At 38.7% G+C, this 17,161-nt stretch overlaps 1 protein-coding gene across 6 annotated transcripts in view; it reads left to right on the top strand.

Moving 5' to 3' along the window:
* CHD1L (chromodomain helicase DNA binding protein 1 like) overlaps positions 1-17,161 on the top strand; it is a 61,178-nt gene that overhangs the window by 11,491 nt on the left and 32,526 nt on the right. For all 6 annotated transcript variants that reach the window (XR_010321485.1, XR_010321486.1, XM_064282351.1 and 3 more), the window contains exons 2-9: positions 1,602-1,714; positions 4,844-4,950; positions 6,484-6,598; positions 7,255-7,286; positions 11,849-11,930; positions 13,318-13,480; positions 15,048-15,203; positions 16,112-16,204. Coding sequence is in view for 4 of the 6 variants with exons in the window: in XM_064282351.1 (XP_064138421.1) it covers positions 1,602-1,714; positions 4,844-4,950; positions 6,484-6,598; positions 7,255-7,286; positions 11,849-11,930; positions 13,318-13,480; positions 15,048-15,203; positions 16,112-16,204 (861 nt within the window). In the remaining 2 variants the exon portion in view is untranslated. The remainder of the gene's footprint in view (positions 1-1,601; positions 1,715-4,843; positions 4,951-6,483; positions 6,599-7,254; positions 7,287-11,848; positions 11,931-13,317; positions 13,481-15,047; positions 15,204-16,111; positions 16,205-17,161) is intronic.

Below are 17,161 nucleotides of genomic sequence, written 5' to 3'. Positions count from 1 at the left end.
CATTTCTACAATTTTGTCGTGTCAAAAATGTTAAATAAGTAGAACAATACAGCATGTGACATTTGGGGACTGACATTTTTCACTGAGGATAATTCTTTAAAGATTCATCCAGATTGTTGCGTGTATCGGTAGTTCGTTCCTTTTTGTTGCTGAGTAGTATTCCATGGTAGAAGGAGCCCTGGTAGCACAGTGGTTAAGCTCTCTGCTGCTAACTGAATGGTTGGCAGTTTAAGCCCACTAGCCACTTGGCGAGAGAAAGATATGGCAGTCTGCTTCCATAAAGATTACAGCCTTTGGAGCCTTCTTATGTTTGTTTGTACTTAGTGGGAGGGATAGGGAAAAAGTACATCTTTTTTTCCATCTTTCCAGAAGTGGAAGTCTCCAAATTGCACATTTGCATCATCTTTGATTATCTGAATTCTCAAGAAATTTCTTATTTATAAAATGGGTGTAATACTTACCATGTAGGATTGTTATAAGGATTTTTTTTTTCCAGTTGCTGTCAAGTCATTTCTGCCTCATAGCCAACCCATGTGTGTCAGAGTAGAACTGTGCTCCATAGGGTTTTCAATGGCTAATTTTTCAGAAGTAGATTGCCAGGCCTTTCTTCCAAGGCACCTCTTGGTGGTCTCTAACCTCCAAGCAGCCAAGCATGTTAACCATTGTACCACCCAGGGACTCTGTTATAAGGACTAAATGAGATTATTTATGTAAAGTGTTTACTACTCTCCCGGATATTTAATAAGTAACTATTGTAAAATTTTTAAATGTATTGGAGTTATATATTGTGTAGTTTCTTTTGAAATGCCATGAGTTCAAACTAGAAAGTTATATTTTTGTTAATAGTTCTAGTGTAAAGTATGTTTGGGTTCTTCCTTTTCCTGAAGGTATGATTATTCCATGAAATTGAACTTTTTTCCTAAGGGCGAGAGAGCTCTGCAGAAGCACCGTGCAGATTTCAGACATCCTCTGCTGTCCTATAGGGTCACTATGAGTTGGAATCAACTTGACAGCAATGGGTTTGGGTTTTCTGCTGTCCTTGTGCACTGCTAAACACACTTAATGCAATGCGATTTCAGCTCTCAATTAACACTGCCTCTTTTTTGAAGCATAATTTAGTCTACTTCTGTCTCAATTTTTTACTTCAGTACCAGTGGCAAATCTAAATGGTTGCTGTTAAGCAAGCAGATGTACATATAATAAATTAAAAAAAAAATTTTTTTTTTTGTTAATAATACCCATGTGTTATTGTTATATTGCATCAGTAAAACCTTTTTTCCTAGATTGGGTAGTGGCATGAGATACAGGCAGTGTGGAGGCCACATGCCAGGTTGATTTCTCATCTGATAAGTGGATCTGGTAATGTTGACAGGCTGTTTCAGGGCTTTGTATGTGATGGTAACTAAACCTTCTCAAAAAGTAGTTTGGAAGTCAGCAAATGATAACACATCATCAATTTCCCAGCAAAGGATATGGCTAGTGGTTCTATGGATTGGGGTCTGAGAATTTAGGCCATGTTCTTCATTTGAGGTCCTAGAAACATAGCCTGGGTACGTGCTCAAATGTCTGCTCTTGGAATTTGCTGTATTTTTTATTTCTAGGGATTCAGCTACGCTCTTATCAACTGGAGGGAGTCAACTGGCTAGCCCAGCGCTTCCATTGTCAGAATGGCTGCATCTTGGGAGATGAGATGGGCCTGGGTAAGACCTGCCAGGTATGTTACTGTGGAGTGACCACTGAAATAAAACCTTAAAATCACCACCATCTTTAGCTCTTAGCTAGTAGTATGTGTTTTTTATGCTGTTGATCTGTTGCAGTCCAGTTGATTCCCACTCATAGCGACCATATGCTAGGATGAGAAATGCCTGAACCTTTGTAAAGACTTCATGACCTTGGAAGACATGCTTGAGTTATAATTGCAATTGATGGCCTGTTGTTGTTAGTTGCCATTAAGTCAGTTCTGACTCACGGCAACCCCACGTGTGCTGAGTAGAACTACTTCATAGGGCTTTCAAAGCTGTGACCTTTTGGAAGCAGATCACCTGGCCTGTCTTCCTAGGTGCCTCTGGATGGGTTCAAACCACCAGCCCTTTGGCTAGTAGTTGAGTGCTTAACCGTTTGCACCGCCCAGGGACCTCTTGTTGGGCCTAGATACATAGTTTTTCTCTGTAAAGCAGATATACCTGCCCAGGAACCAAATTAACTCTGATCTCCTTAGCAATACTTTATGTAGTTAATTGAGTCACTTTTAATATTAATCTCTCTTCCTCAGTGATTGATGGGGATACTTCCTATTTCTCTGCCATGCTAGGAAGTGCAGAGGAAGTACCCTATGTTTTCCAAAATGCCTTGATCATCTAATGGCCTTGAACGGAGTTGGGCTAGAGTCTAGTGACCTGGAGAATCAGATGTCAGTAAGCAGATGGTGTCTTGATATTGATATCTGTATTGACAGATATTAGTGTTAGGCTTGGATTGGTGGAAAGCCCAGATACAAATACCCCTTGGGTTAATCACACAAGTTTACTTATCTATGGGATACCAAAGAAAGGCACAGCAGTCAGGATACAGAGAGGCAACTTGGTCAGAAAACACGGAAGTGTAAGTTTCCTGATTCCAAAGAGGTTTCACTAGTGAACACACAGAATGAATGAGAGTCTCATCAGCCCCTTTAGACCACCCTCTCCAAGTCAATCTTGTATACATACTCATCAAGCTGGAGCAGGTCTTTGTGTAGGCTAGTGTGGATATGTGTTGAAGACCACTTTATTTTAACCATGTATACCTCTTCAGTCTCGGGGTTATTCAGTATACAATATCACCTCCGAATATCGCCCCAAGGTATCATCTTTCATTTATTACCCTCAGTTTTCTCCTGTAAACAAAGCTGGTCCTAGTATATTCCTGAACTGAGAGATCTGAAACTAGAACAAAGACTGGTTTCCTGATGTCTGGGAATCAGGCTAACAGGCTCTTGGACCAGGGGCAGGGCCCTCCCTGCCTTCTGCTTTACCCCCTACACTGGATTTGCCCTACTGACTTCATCCAGAGCTAGCAAATTGCACTTGTCCTTAGCCTTTCCCCAAGGTGTTTATATTGCTCTACATTTAGCCTCCTAAAAATACATCACCTCAAAATTTGTTTTGTGTATAAAATTTTGTTTAGAAGCTTTGCATCTATGTTCATGAAGGATATGGGTCTGTTGTTTTCTTGTAATGTCTCTGTCTGCTTTTGTTATTGAGGTAAAGCTGGCCTCATAGAATGAATTGAGAAGTATTCCCTTCTCTTTAATTTTCTAGGAGAGTTTTGGTAGAATTGGTATTATTTCTTCCATAAATGTTTGGTAGAATTCTCTAGCGAATCTAAATTTGTTTTGTAGACATATCTGGTTTTTAGTAATAAAAGGTAACTTTTCTTTAAGTAGCATCCTCAGCAAAAGCTAAGCAGAATGGTTTTAATCCACCAAGTACTTATTGAGGGCTTATCTTGGTCCAGTCTAGGCTGGGAAGCCATGGATAGTTGAAAAAAATAATGATAATTTTCTGTTATAAAATTAATCACATTAAAAAAATGCAACTACCACCACATAATCACAGTAGTCAAACTACAACCATGAGTAATAATGTGTGTTTTACATGGTTGAAATTATAATACGCACAGCATTTACATTTTGTCAATCTAACATTGTTATTTTCCATTTTATTCTCCACAATAATTATTTTCTACTGGCTGCATAATATTTAATCAAGAAAATTTATCATAATTTACTTAAATGCTCTGTAGATGAGGAATGGCAAGCCCCCTCCTCTCTTTGTACTATTTGACCATGAAGTGAACATCTTGAGGCTAATGGATTTCTCAGAATTTTAGGTTATATCTTTAGGGAAGATTTTCTCAGAAACTGCTGGGTGAGGGGCAGGGGTTGGGTCCTCATAATTTTTTGCTTTACAAACGAATGCTCTTTTCTCTGTATACCAGAGCATCCTTTTGAAGAATTTTTTCCAGTCAAAAGTGTGTATAGGCATATCCTGAAGCATGACCCTTTGGCTTTACAAACATTTTCGTTTAATACCCTACTTAAGTTTATGAGGCATTAATTATTGTGTGTTTAGAATATATGTTCCAGGTGGGCTAGGAGTGTTATCTGTTTTGTTCATCAGAACTTAGAATAGTACCTAGCCAAAAAAAAAAAAAAAAAAAGGTGCTCTGTAAGTACATGTAGAGCCCTGGTGGCACAGTGGTTAAGAGCTCCAGCTGCTAACCAAAAGGTCGACAGTTTGAATCCACCACCAGTTGCTCCTTGGAAACCCTATGGGGCAGTACTGCTCTGTCCTGTAGGGTCGCTGTGAGTCAGAATTGACTTGACGGCAGCGGGTTTGGGGTTTTTTTTTTTTTTTTTCTTTGCATAAGTACACATGGAAGGAAGGAAAACATCCTCACTTAGAAGAGAGCTTGGAGTGCTACCATTTGATTGGTCATCTTGACAGATATCTTGGCACCTCTTGTTTTACGTTTTCAGAGTATCCCTGATCTTGTACATTTTTTTCATTGATTTTTATTGTCTTTCCTGATTTTTTTTCCTTTGCATTAAAGGCTCAATTACATAAACATTGAACATCATTGCTTGTTAACTACTGAAATAATTGAGTACATAAATTTGAGGCTTACATGTTTCACTCTAGGAATGACTCACTTTCCTAATGTGTGGAAAATTGTATATTGTTTCTTCATAAACCTAGTTCTTATATGAGAGCCTGCATTCCCCAGAGGGTTGTGGAAACTTTGTGATTGATTCTCATATGGAAATGTGAACTTCAAATGCCATCTTTTTTCTGTGTTCTAGACTATCGCTCTATTCATTTACTTGGCCGGAAGATTAAATGATGAAGGACCATTTCTGATTCTTTGTCCCTTGTCTGTTTTGGGAAACTGGAAAGAAGAGATGGAGAGGTACAGAGTACATGTACTTGAAGCTGTTTTTTATATCAATTAATGCTTTATGTGGAAAAAAAAAAAAAGTAATATTTTAGTATTTTAAGATATTTTGTCACCTTGAAGGTTTTTTTCTGGATTATATGTAAAATACGATAAAACAAAATGTCATAAGCAATGCGTTTATTTCTTCCACAAAACTCTGAACTGAAGCAATGTAGTAGGTAGAGTTCTATGGGTGTTAAGACTGTCAATTTTAAGCTTATGACTCATTTTTTAGTAAATTTCATTGAATTAAGGAGAAGCCATTTTTTTCATAGTAGCACAGGAAGTAGTCAACATATGGGAAAAATGTTTTTCTTTTTAAGAGCAAGCACAAGACCCTTTTAGATGTTCACTTGACTCTTGTACCTGTTCATACAAGGACTTATCCTGAGGTTGAACCATTAATTTGATGTTAACCATATTACTCATGTTATGTCACTTAGAAGACACTTAATGACTAATGGAGCCCTGGTGGTGCAATGGTTAAGAACTTGGCTGCTAACCAAAAGGTCTCAGTAGTTCAATTCTACTAGCCACTCCTTGGAAACCCTATGGGGCAGTTCTACTCTGTCCTATAAGGTCACTATGAGTCAGAATCAACTCAGTGGCGATGGTTTTTTTTTTAAATGATAACTAATGGAGTCCCTGGGTGACACAAATGGTTAAGCATCAGCTACTAACCAACAGGTTGGTGTTTTGAATCCACCTAGAAGCACCTCTGAAGAAAGGCCTGGTGATCTGCTTTTGCAAGATCACCGCCTTTGAAAATGCTATGGAGTGCAGTTATGTCTGAAACACATGGGATTGTCCTGAGTCAAAATCAACTTGATGGAAATTGGCTATGATGGCTAAGATGCTCTGGAACCAAACCATGGTCTTTTCAATTGCCTTGTATACGTGTGAAAGCTGGACAATGAAAAAGGAAGATGGAATAAGAATTGTTATATTCAGACAATGGCGTTGGTGAAGAATATTGAATATACCATGACCTGCCAGCAGAATGAACAAATCAGTCTTAGAAGAAGCACAACCAGAATGCTCCTTAGAAGTCAGGATGATGAGACTTCAGCTCCCTCACTTTGGACACATCATCAGGAAAGACCTATCGCAAAGGAGGACGTCATGGATGGTAAAGTAGAGGGTCAGTGAGAACAAGGGAAACCCTCAGTGAGATGGATTATAGCCACAATAATGGGCTCAGACATACCAGCGATCGTGAAGATGAAGATGGTGCAGGACCGGGCAACGTTTTGTTCTGTTATACATAAGATCACCACGAGTTGGAGCCTACTCCTGGGCAACTAACAACAATGAGCTTTCAGTATTTAATGCCTGGGGAGTGCTCTGAAGTCCTTGTTACCAGATTCGCAGGGCTCTCTCTGGTTGAGGGGCATCATGAAATCTTCATGACTAAAATCCTTTCATAAAATCTCATTTTCCAGATACGCACACCTTTTTCCCATGGCCCTAGCATTTGTGTTCATCTGTCTCTCTTCTTGGATTCAGATTTGCTCCAGGTCTTCCCTGTGCAGTATATGCAGGTGACAAGGAAGAGAGAACCCACCTACAACAAGACCTAAAACAAGAGTCATGTTTCCATGTGCTGCTCACTACCTATGAGGTACTCGTTTGTTTCTCTATAGCAAGATCTCTTCACCTGGGGCTTTAAAAGTTGTAGAACACTCTGAAATTATATTTAATTTTCTTGAGTGTACACATTTTTCTGGGAAGAGAATCTGCTTTCCCCTGGGCCTTTGGAAGCTGTAGAACCCTTTGGAATTATATTTAATTTTCTTGAGTTTATGCATTTTTCTGGGAAGACAACCTGCTTTCATCAGACGCTCAAAGAGTTGCTGTGACCAAAAGAAGTTAAGAACCACTCTGCTCCAAATTAGTTAGGCATCTTTCCCTCTTGGTCTTGGTCTGTGAAGAGAAGGAATCAGACAGGCAGGCAGCAGGCAGGGCACAGGGATTTTTAGGCTGGGACATGGAAGACACGTAGTTCCAGTCTCATTTTGTCCTTCTTCAAACGAAGGCTGCCTGCATCATCATAAGCAAGATCTTCCACTTACTCATGCCTCACATCTGTTGGCCTGTGAGATAGTGATACTTAGGAATTATGGTCAAATTTTTTTTAACTTAATGTGAATAAGACTTAGATAAATCTCATAATTTAGGAGAGTTAATAAGAAAAATATTGGGATATTTATACTAGCTTATTAATGTCAGAGTTATGTTAATACCAGCCTTTATAATGTGTCTTCCCTGATTTTTCAGATTTGCTTGAAAGATGCGTCATTTCTAAAATCGTGAGTACATTGCACTACTTTAGAAACGGTTTTGAGTGCATCATGAAAGTCATGTCTGTCTCACATTTTAATCCTTCACCTCTTACTTGGTATGCGTGTCTCCCATGAACCCTATTCACAGATAGGTGAGAGTCCTATATTCTAGCCTTCTGCTTGTCCTGTTGTACATAGGGTTGGTATGAGTCGGAACCAACTCGATGACACCTAACAACAACAACTCATTGGCTGTGTATCCTTGGGTTAGTTACTTAACCTCTACAAACTTCAGCTTCTTCCTGTAAATGGGGATAATTAAATTTCTTAGGGTGGATAGCTATTGGGAGGATTAAATGAGATAATGTGCACATAGTGGTTTGGGTGGTTAATAGATATTAAATTTTTTAAAGTATACTTCTAATTAGCTTTTGGGCCTCATCAGCTCATGAAGTGTAGGCAACTTGGATTTAACTCTTGGTACTGCCAATACAGGTAGTTTATGGTTGCAGTATTTGGACATGTCAAGATAACAGCTATAATGTAAGTTAAATATAAACTAGATTTTAGGTAAGTAAACAAAGAAGGGGTGTTGACAGGGCTTCATGTGGTTGTGGCATGGTTAGGTAAGGGTTCTGCATCTTAATATTCAGAAATTTCTGTTTCCAAAGAGTTTTTATCAGTATTTTAAATGTTATTTCTCATTCAGGTTCTTGGGAGTATATTTCTATTATGTTATTTTAAAAATACTGAAGGCTCAGTCATAGATTTCATGACTTCCATCCCGTGCTTAAAGGGAATTAATCCAGTGTTGAAGCAGGCTTCAGAAAGTAAGCCTATTATTTTGCCTTTCTTAAGAAGAGGACATGCTCTCCTTCTCCTTTTCTTTTTGTTATCTGTATTCAACTTAATCATTGTTGGAAGTTTCTCATCTGGAAAGGCACTGTTCTGGGAGCTATTGGCAATACCCGGAACGTAAATCGCAGAGCTACCCTAAGAGGACATACAGTCCCATTGAGGGGTAAGAAGTAACAGATAACCATAATACATGATAATGTACGGGCGGTCTCAAAAGTCAGGAAGATTGGGACATAATTGTTGTGAGACACTTTACATAAATTATTCCATTTAGCCATCGTGGGAACCCTGTTAAGCAGATATTTTTATCCATTTTACAGGTGAGGAAAGTAAAAGATTAGGTAATAAATGAATAATTTCTTTTAGAAGGGTCAGCACAAAGCTGGTACCTATGAGGCAGAGGGTAAAGATGTCCCAAATGTCCAGCTTTTCCAAGCTGCTGAACCATTCCATCATCTCTAACATCAACTACTCCCTCTCCCCTCAGCACTCTCTCTCCTGTCTTTGTGTTCCTTAGTTTGCTGCAGCATCTGACAGAACTCACGAAAGGTTGTGGAACCTGGCAAGTCCCAAATTCGTGGGTCAGGTGTAGGCTTCTCCCTGGCCCTCAGTCTCTCTCCACAAGCACTCAGCTTCCTTGCTCCGTGGGCCAGGAAGCCCACTGTGCTGCCTCCTGCGGGTCTCTCCTGCCAGTGTCTCCTTCCTTGGTGGTGGTGGGCTCTTCTCTTTCCCACCTCTGTGATGTCTCATTTCAAGCCCAGCAGAACTGACCAGTCCCCTGAGTGGGCCACAATTCCCCTATCACATAGTCCCACCCAGTCACCTGGGTGGGAGTTACAAGACCATGGCTAGAAAGGCCACACAAAAAGCGATGCAGGTAACCCATCCATGCTACAGATGTTCAAACCCAGCACCCATTGCTCTGGAGCTTCTATTTTTACTATTTATTATTGTATGAATATATGTAAAGCAACATTTGTCAGTTCACCATTTTTCAGGTGTACAATTTAGTGATGTAATTTACCTTAAACATGTTGTACAACCATCACCCACAATCATTGACAAATTTTCCATCACCATAAATAGGAACTCACTGCTTCTCTAGAGCCCCTTTTTAAGAGAACTTCTCAGAGTATCTGGGTGCCCTGGAATTTCACATTATTCAACACAAATATTTTCTTGTATCAGATAATCTGTCATGAATGCATTCCAAGTGATTTAAGAACTTAAGTAACAAAGGGACATTTATAGTGTGGACTCACAGTATGAATCCCAAACACACGGATGCAGTCTTCCAATTTATTTAACGAGGTTATGCTGTGTATTACTATATCTGAGACTGTGAACAACAGGGAAGTGTAGTAGAATCTCTGCCCCCTTAAGAAGTTTATTATGGAGAGTTAAGAGTGTGCATGTTAACAATATGAAAATTACTGAGCTTTTGCTAGATGATAGACTTGTAAAATCTTTAAATCAAGAGGGTTAGAAGTTAGTTTATCTGATTCTCCATTAAGTGCTAGAATTCTCTCCACCTCTTCCTCTCCAGGGGTTCTTCTTTAGTGCCAGATAAATTTTGATGTGTGGTTCGACTTACTTCCTTTCACTGAGCCAAAATCTACCTCCCTGTAGCCTGAACAAACATTTATTGGATGCTTGCTGTGTGTAAAAACCTAAACACCTAGCCCTTTACAAGGGAATAGAACCTAATGTGTTTTGAAAGCTAATCCTTGGCCAGGCAGGCACTCTGCTGGGGCTACTTTCACACCTTATCACATAACCATGTTTTTATTCCTTGTAATCTTTAAGTGCATTCTGTGATCGCACTGCCCAGCAGGAATGATCCCAACTCCTGCACTCTCTTTGGGCCCCTTGTTCTCCCTCTATAGGTACTAAGTAGGTGAAGGATACCAGGCATCTGTGTTTCCGCACCCATCCTCTGGATCTGCTCTGTAGTTTCACAGGAAGAGAGCTTCCTTGTAAAGCATCCTCTGCTCAAGATCTATCTCAGATGTTTGAGGGAATTTTATTTCCATACCCACTGTCTTCTCAATATTTTATTTTACCTGTATACACTTTTAGCTTTTTTTAAGTACCGTGAAATCTGTGAGAGATGGAACTCAATGGGACTGCCTTTTTTTTCCGGGTCTTGTAAGTTTTACTGCCTCTGACAGGGTGCAGTCATACTTACTACCTTTCCATCACTTGTTTTAATGGAAAATATTTGAGCTTTCCTTCTCTGACAGGTTTCCGCCTTACATAGATATCGGCTTTTGCACGTTTTACTGTGTAAAATAATGTAATGAAATTGCGGATAGCTTTACAAGCAAAATAAAAAGTTAAAAGTCTTATAACTTCCACTTTATTATCTTTTCCATGGTTTTTACATTTGTAAAAAAAAAAAAAAGGATACACAGCTTTTATATCTTTTTTAGTTATTGTATGGGCCTTTTTTAATCTCAACATAATCATCATAATTATCATTTAAAATGCCACATCATAGTTCATCACCTATTTTTGGACATTTAGATTACTTTCAGTTCTTTGCTGTTTTAAATAATGCAGCTTGGAACCTATTGTGTATACATGTTTTTCCATATTTTAAATTATTTCTTAGGAACAGCTTTCCAGTAGTGTTAGTCAAAGGATTTGATGCTTTTCTGACTGAACACTCTGGAGTAATTGTCACTATAACCTACCGCTCTATAGAAAGCGCTCCGACAGCAACTGCCGATGACACCCATATTAACAAATCCAGGGGACGTGTCTGCAGCATTTGAGCCTGTTGACCACTTCCCCCATTCCAAAATCATACTTCTTTAGCTGCTGTGATACTACCATCTTTTGATTTTTCTTCTGGGTTTGAATCTGAGCTCCACTTCAGACTGGCTTTATGACATTGACCAAGTCATCTAACCCTTCTGAGCTTTATTTGGTCTCCTCATAGGGAAAATAAGTGCAATAATTTCTTAGCATATTATCTTGAGTATTAGATAACATATGTAAAGCCCCAAACACAGTGTCTGGCACATAGTAAAGAAAAAAAAAGTAGGTGTCAATAAATGTCTGCTTTTCCTTTCCGCCTCTGGGTCCTTTCTGTCTACCTTTAATGACTAAGTCTTTCCTATTTTGGAAAAAAATATTTCTTTTCTCTTTAATTTTTACTACCTTATGCAGATATTGGAGCCCTGGTGGTGCAGTAGTTAAGAGCTCAGCTGCTGACCAAAAGGTTGACAGTTGAAATCCACCAGCTGCTCCTTGGAAACCCTATAAAAAAAGCAAACCAAACCCGTTGCTGTCAAGTTGATTCCGACTCTTAGCAACCCTGTAGGACAGAATAGAACTGCCCCCTAGGGTTTCCAAGGAGTGGCTGCTGGATTCCAACTAATGATGTTTTAGTTAACGGATGAGCTCTTAACCGCTATGCCACCAGGGCCCCTGGAAGCCCCAAGGGGCAGTTCTCGTCTGTCCTGTAGGGTCACTATGAGTCAGAACTGACTCAACAGCAGTGGGTTTGGTTTGGTTTTTTTGGATGCAGAGATTGTCTTTTAAGAAAAAAAAAAAATTAAGCCTATTATAAATATACTAAACTGCCTTCCTATCTGAGGGCTTAGCATACACATAAGACAAATATTAGTCTCTCCAACAATAGTTGGAGTTTTGTAGTAAGACTTTAGGTTGTGAGGTATGTGTTTGTGTTATACAAAACTGAAAGCTTGGATTTTCTTCCACAGCTTCCCTTGGAGTGTTCTTGTCGTGGATGAAGCCCACAGGTTGAAAAACCAAAGCTCCCTGCTGCATAAGACACTGTCAGAGGTAAACTCACAGGAGAGTCTTAGCTTTTATGTAACTCCTTTTCCAAAAATATTAGTTTAGGCCCATATAGAGTCAGTTAAATGGATTGAAACTCTTTTTCAGTCAGATTTCTGCAAAACTAAATGAAAATTTTGTGAGTGACAGTAGTAGTGTTTAATATGGTCTTGTGTTTCCTCTCTTTTTTGTCATTGATACAGGAAATAAAGATTTACTAAAATCTGGTAATCAGATGAATAAGACTACACCCAGTAAAATATATTAACACTTTAGTGTAAGTCCTGCCATATCCTTTGCTGTGTATGTATACACCCAAACGTATAAATATATACTTTATTTAAAAAATCAAACTATATACTATTTTAAATATCAAAATACATTATGTATGTGTGTATGTAGGTGTCCTTGGGTGGCAGAAATGGTTAAGCACTCGACTACCAGCTGAAAGGTTGGTGGTTTAGACCCACCCAGAGGCACCTCGGAAGACAGCGTGGTGATCTGCTTCTGAAAGGCCGCAGCCTTGAAAACCCTATTGACAAGTTCTACTCTGCACACATGGGGTTTTCATGAGTCAGAATCGACCTGACAGCAACTAACGACAACGTGTGTGTGTGTGTGTGTATGGGCATGTATATGCGTATTTAAAATATTTTGTATTTTGGTATTTAAAATAATATATGTACATAGGATGTGGCTTTCCTTTTTTACTGTATGAAACCTAAGGGATGTAAGTTCTTGTTAATGTCAGTTCAGAGGTTCTTCTTTGCTTGACCCAGTATCTGTTGTTGTTTTTACTGACCTTTTACTTCATTTTCCCTTATTCTTGGTGTTCTTATCTGTTGTTCAGATTTCTAAAAATTGTTTTCCATTTAGAGCTGTGTATGTCCCTGTGTCTACAAACATTCAGAAGTCTTTGATGTCTTGCATCTGATGTGCTGTGAAATTTTACAGAAAGACATTCTTTTTAATATAGATCTTCTTGATTGCAGTGTTGGGGCCTGATGCTTTAGCTTTGGACTTTCCAAACTGGGTATATGCAGTGTGTCTCTGATGCTTCAGTAGACACCCCACATAGCTGAAATCACTACATAGATTGAGTAATGATAGCAATATAGAATACTCATGTAGTACTTCAGAATTCACAAAGTGATTTTTTTACCTCATTTCTATGGTCCTGATAACATGATCTTCACAGAATAATTCTCTTTTTTATATATTAAAACTGAAGATGTATCATTTCCTATATCAAACAGCTAGTGTACAACTCTGTTTTCAGCCCTCTTAATCATTTCATTAAACCATGCCTCTGTTTGGGTCAAGGTTGTGACAGATATTGAGTCTTGCTTTACAATATTATAGATTTTTTACTTTATTTATTTATTTATTTGAGTTCTCAGTAGTCTTCACTCTCCTGTTGACTGGAACTCCGATCCAGAACAGCCTCCAAGAGCTCTACTCCCTCCTCAGTTTTGTGGAGCCTGATATTTTTTCCAAGGAGCAGGTGGAAGATTTTGTTCAGCGTTACCAGGATATTGAGAAACAATCTGAGTCAGGCAAGTTTCCTTCCTACAAAACACCCAAGAGGCCTGGATCCAGAGCTTCCCTAGCGCGTAATGATTGTAGGTAGAAAAGTAAGAGAATTGGCGACCAGGGATATAAAGAGCCACACAAATAAAAAGTGACGTTAGATCCTTTGTGTTCCCAGTTGCCTGCTATTCATGACTCTCTTAATTCTTTGTTACATGATTTAACAATGGGGCCTACTCAGTCGTTTTTGGAAGAAATAGGAAGTGCCAACTGATTTGCACTTTTTTGTTTTTTTTCTGAACTTGTGACTTCTATAAGGACTTTATTAACTATCCGTGCCACTTCCCGAGGTAGAAGGTATGTGGGTGCTCTAGTTCCAAACTGCTGGTTAGCATTCTGTAGCACTGGTGTTTCTTTTAACGCTGCATCAAAACAAAAACTCTGGGATAGATGGGATGTGGAAGTGAAGGAGAGAAGCTTCCACATTTATACAGCTGGCAGGTGTAGTCTTCTTCCGCTCACATCTTTGCCCCTTTCTTAGAATTATCCCTTATCCTTGTGATAGTTCAACGGGGAGGGTCTGCTCTAGTCATTTTAAGGAAATCTTTGCTAAGTAGCACTGTGACCTGTTTCAAAATTTCACAGACTCTTAGTTAGGTGCATATCATAACTTTTTGAAGGGAAAAGAGGTTGGGAGCATGTAGATTTTGAAAGAAGCCCTTCAGTTTACTCTAACTGCCACTCCCCACCTGGAGAATCACTGATTTATATGTTTGAGTCTATTTCTGGATTTATTTTCTAGAATGAGAGCCTCAATGGTAGACATGCCCACTATCGTCTATATACTAAGTTAAGTATGAGTTGGAGGGGCTTTTCACGGCAAAAATGCCCACACACTGAAGATTACCTGGAGAGCTCTCTCTCATTTTTCAAATGTAGTTAGAATTGCCAGATAAGATATAGGATACCCAGTCAAATATTGCATGGGGCATAACACTAAAAAAAATTATTGTTTATGTGAAATTAAATTTAACTGTTGTCCTGTATTTTTATTTGCTAAATCTGGAAGCCTTACATGTAGTGTAATTCCAGTTTGGTTAGTCTTGGAAGTTCGAGACACCTAGGGAAGAAACAAGGAATTTGGAGTGAAAAGAATTAAGTTTGAGTGCTAGTAACGTTTGTCTAGCTATATGACTTTGGGTAAGTTGCCTAATTTCTCTGTGCCTCAGTTAACTAGGCTTTAAAAATGGGGAGAATATTATTAACTTGCTGTACTTTTCTAAGCAGTTATGCTGATCAGTGAGTTTATATGCAAAATACACTGGAAATAGAAAAATCCCACGCAAATGTGATTGTTAGTAAGATTCAAACTCTTTGAGTGTTCCTAGTTCTTGAGTTACAAGCCACTAAGGATTTCAAAGGAGTTGGAAAAAAGAACTTGATGAAGGAAGAAATACTATGAAAAATTACCGTGCGGGCCTGAACTCAGAGGTGGTGTGAAAATGAGAAACAAATTGCAGTGTGTTTTCTAGTAGTTGAATGCCTTAGTCCTATTTTTGTCCCATACTTTGTATGTTGGTTTTTTTCACGCAGCAAGTGAACTGCACAAACTCTTGCAGCCATTTCTGCTGAGGCGAGTGAAAGCTGACGTAGCTACAGAGCTTCCCAAGAAAACAGAAGTAGTGATATACCACAGCATGTCAGCACTGCAGAAAAACTACTACAAGGCCATTTTGATGAAAGACCTAGGTAATTGGAGGGTATTGTCTGTATCAAAACTCAACAAGGTTGTGATTTTCATACAGGGAATATTTTATTATCATGCTTGCTTTGTATGACAAGTACATGGAATGAGGTTTTATATTCTGAGTAATATTCAGGGCAGCCAGTGAAATTGGCAGAGTATCTTTAATGTAACTCAGATTTTATTGGTTGATGCAGTTATGGAATTTCTTTTTTTTTTTTCCTGTCCAGTTTTTCTTATTGCCTAAGAAAAGCACACATATCTAGGTGTCCTGTCCTGTCTTTGATGCCCCACCCTGTCAGATATTTAATAGATTGCATAACTGTTTCGTTGTCAAATGTAATGATTAATTAACTGAGGGGAGGTGAGAGAAAGTGAAGGGGGAGGTGGGAGTGGAACAGCCTCACAGTTTTCAATTTGTGTTTTCTGTCTCTTGGCTCCATGGCAACTGTTAAAGAAGGACATTTAGAATTTTGCTGAAGAGTAACAAAGTATTCCTGGGTTCAATTTTTAGTTTAGACTTCACCTTAAAACAAAGTGATGTTTAAGAAATTTTCATATGGATGTGCTGTTAATTCTCAAAGGAATTCCATGAAATTTGGGAGATTAATGTAGATTTGAAAGCTACATTATTGAAATGAGTAGTGGCACAAATGGTTTGTGCTTGGCTGCTAACCAAAAGGTTAGCAATTTGAACCCATCTGGTGGTGCCATGGAAGAAGGGCCTGGCACTCTGCTTCTGTACGGATTACAGCCAAGAATACCGTATGAATCTCTGTTCTACTCTGTAATACACAGGGTCACTGTAATTTGGAATTGTCTCGATGGCAGTGGGTTTTGGTTTAAGATTATTTACAGAAACTTAAAGTTTTTTTTTTTGGTTTGGTTTTCCGTCTCTCTCTTTGGATTTCAGATGCATTTGAAAATGAAATGGCAAAGAAAGTTAAACTTCAGAACGTCTTGTCCCAGCTTCGAAAGTGTGTGGATCATCCGTATTTGTTTGATGGTGAGGCAGTGCCCTCTTTTCCCACATTATTTTCTTTAACATTTCTATGGCCAACATTATAGCAAAATCCCTCAAAAGAATTGCCAATACTTACTGTGTCTCCTTCATCTCCTTCATGTCTTCCTGCTTTCTTTTGAGAATTTTTTATGTCGATAATATCTAATATATTGTCCCTATTCACATTTCTTCAGTTGTCCCCCTAATGTCCCTTATGGCTGTGGTTTTCTTTTTCTTTTTTTAAATCCAGGATTCAGTGATAGATCCTGCATTTCATTTGGCATGTCTCTTTAGTCTTCTGTAATCTAGAAAAGCTCTACCGATTTTCACTTTTTTTTTTTTAATGACATTGATAATTTTGAAATGTCGTGGTCAGTTGTTTTGTGAGTTGTCTCATAATCTGGATTTATCCAATCATTTCTTCATGATTAGGCATCCTATTGTCACTCCAGTCAGTCATCCTTTCATCAACACTATTCCAGGTTCACCAGTGATCTCCATGTTGCCCAACCAATGGTTATTTCTCAGTTCACATTTTAATTAACCTCTCAGAAACCCTTGACACAGTCATCACTCCTTTCTTGAAACACTTTGTTCACTTTACTTCTGGGATAGCACTTTCTCTTGCTATCTTACTCTCTGCTCCTTCTCAGTTTCCTTTACCATTTCCTCTTCACTTTGTGGACTTCTATGAATTTTCCTCTAAGCAAGGCTTTAGCTGCATCCTTTAAATATTGATATATAGTGTTTTCATTTTCATTTATACTGGGGCTTTTTTGATTCCCTCTGATTGGCGGCCCTTGGGGCAATTCTAGGACTTTTGTGGCCCTGGAGGCTCTCATATTGCTAGGATAAGGGATCTCTAGGATGGTTCAATTTGGAGAGCCTGCTGCCATCATTTTAAGGGAGTCTTAGCCAAGTAGCACTATTAACTATTTTAAAATTTCACAGAGTCTTAAT

Source organism: Loxodonta africana, chromosome 3 (assembly GCF_030014295.1).
Source record: "Loxodonta africana isolate mLoxAfr1 chromosome 3, mLoxAfr1.hap2, whole genome shotgun sequence".
NCBI classification, from domain to species: Eukaryota; Metazoa; Chordata; class Mammalia; order Proboscidea; family Elephantidae; genus Loxodonta; species Loxodonta africana.
The sequence above is the reverse complement of the archived record's forward strand: the minus strand, read 5'-3'. Positions and strand labels throughout refer to the sequence as shown.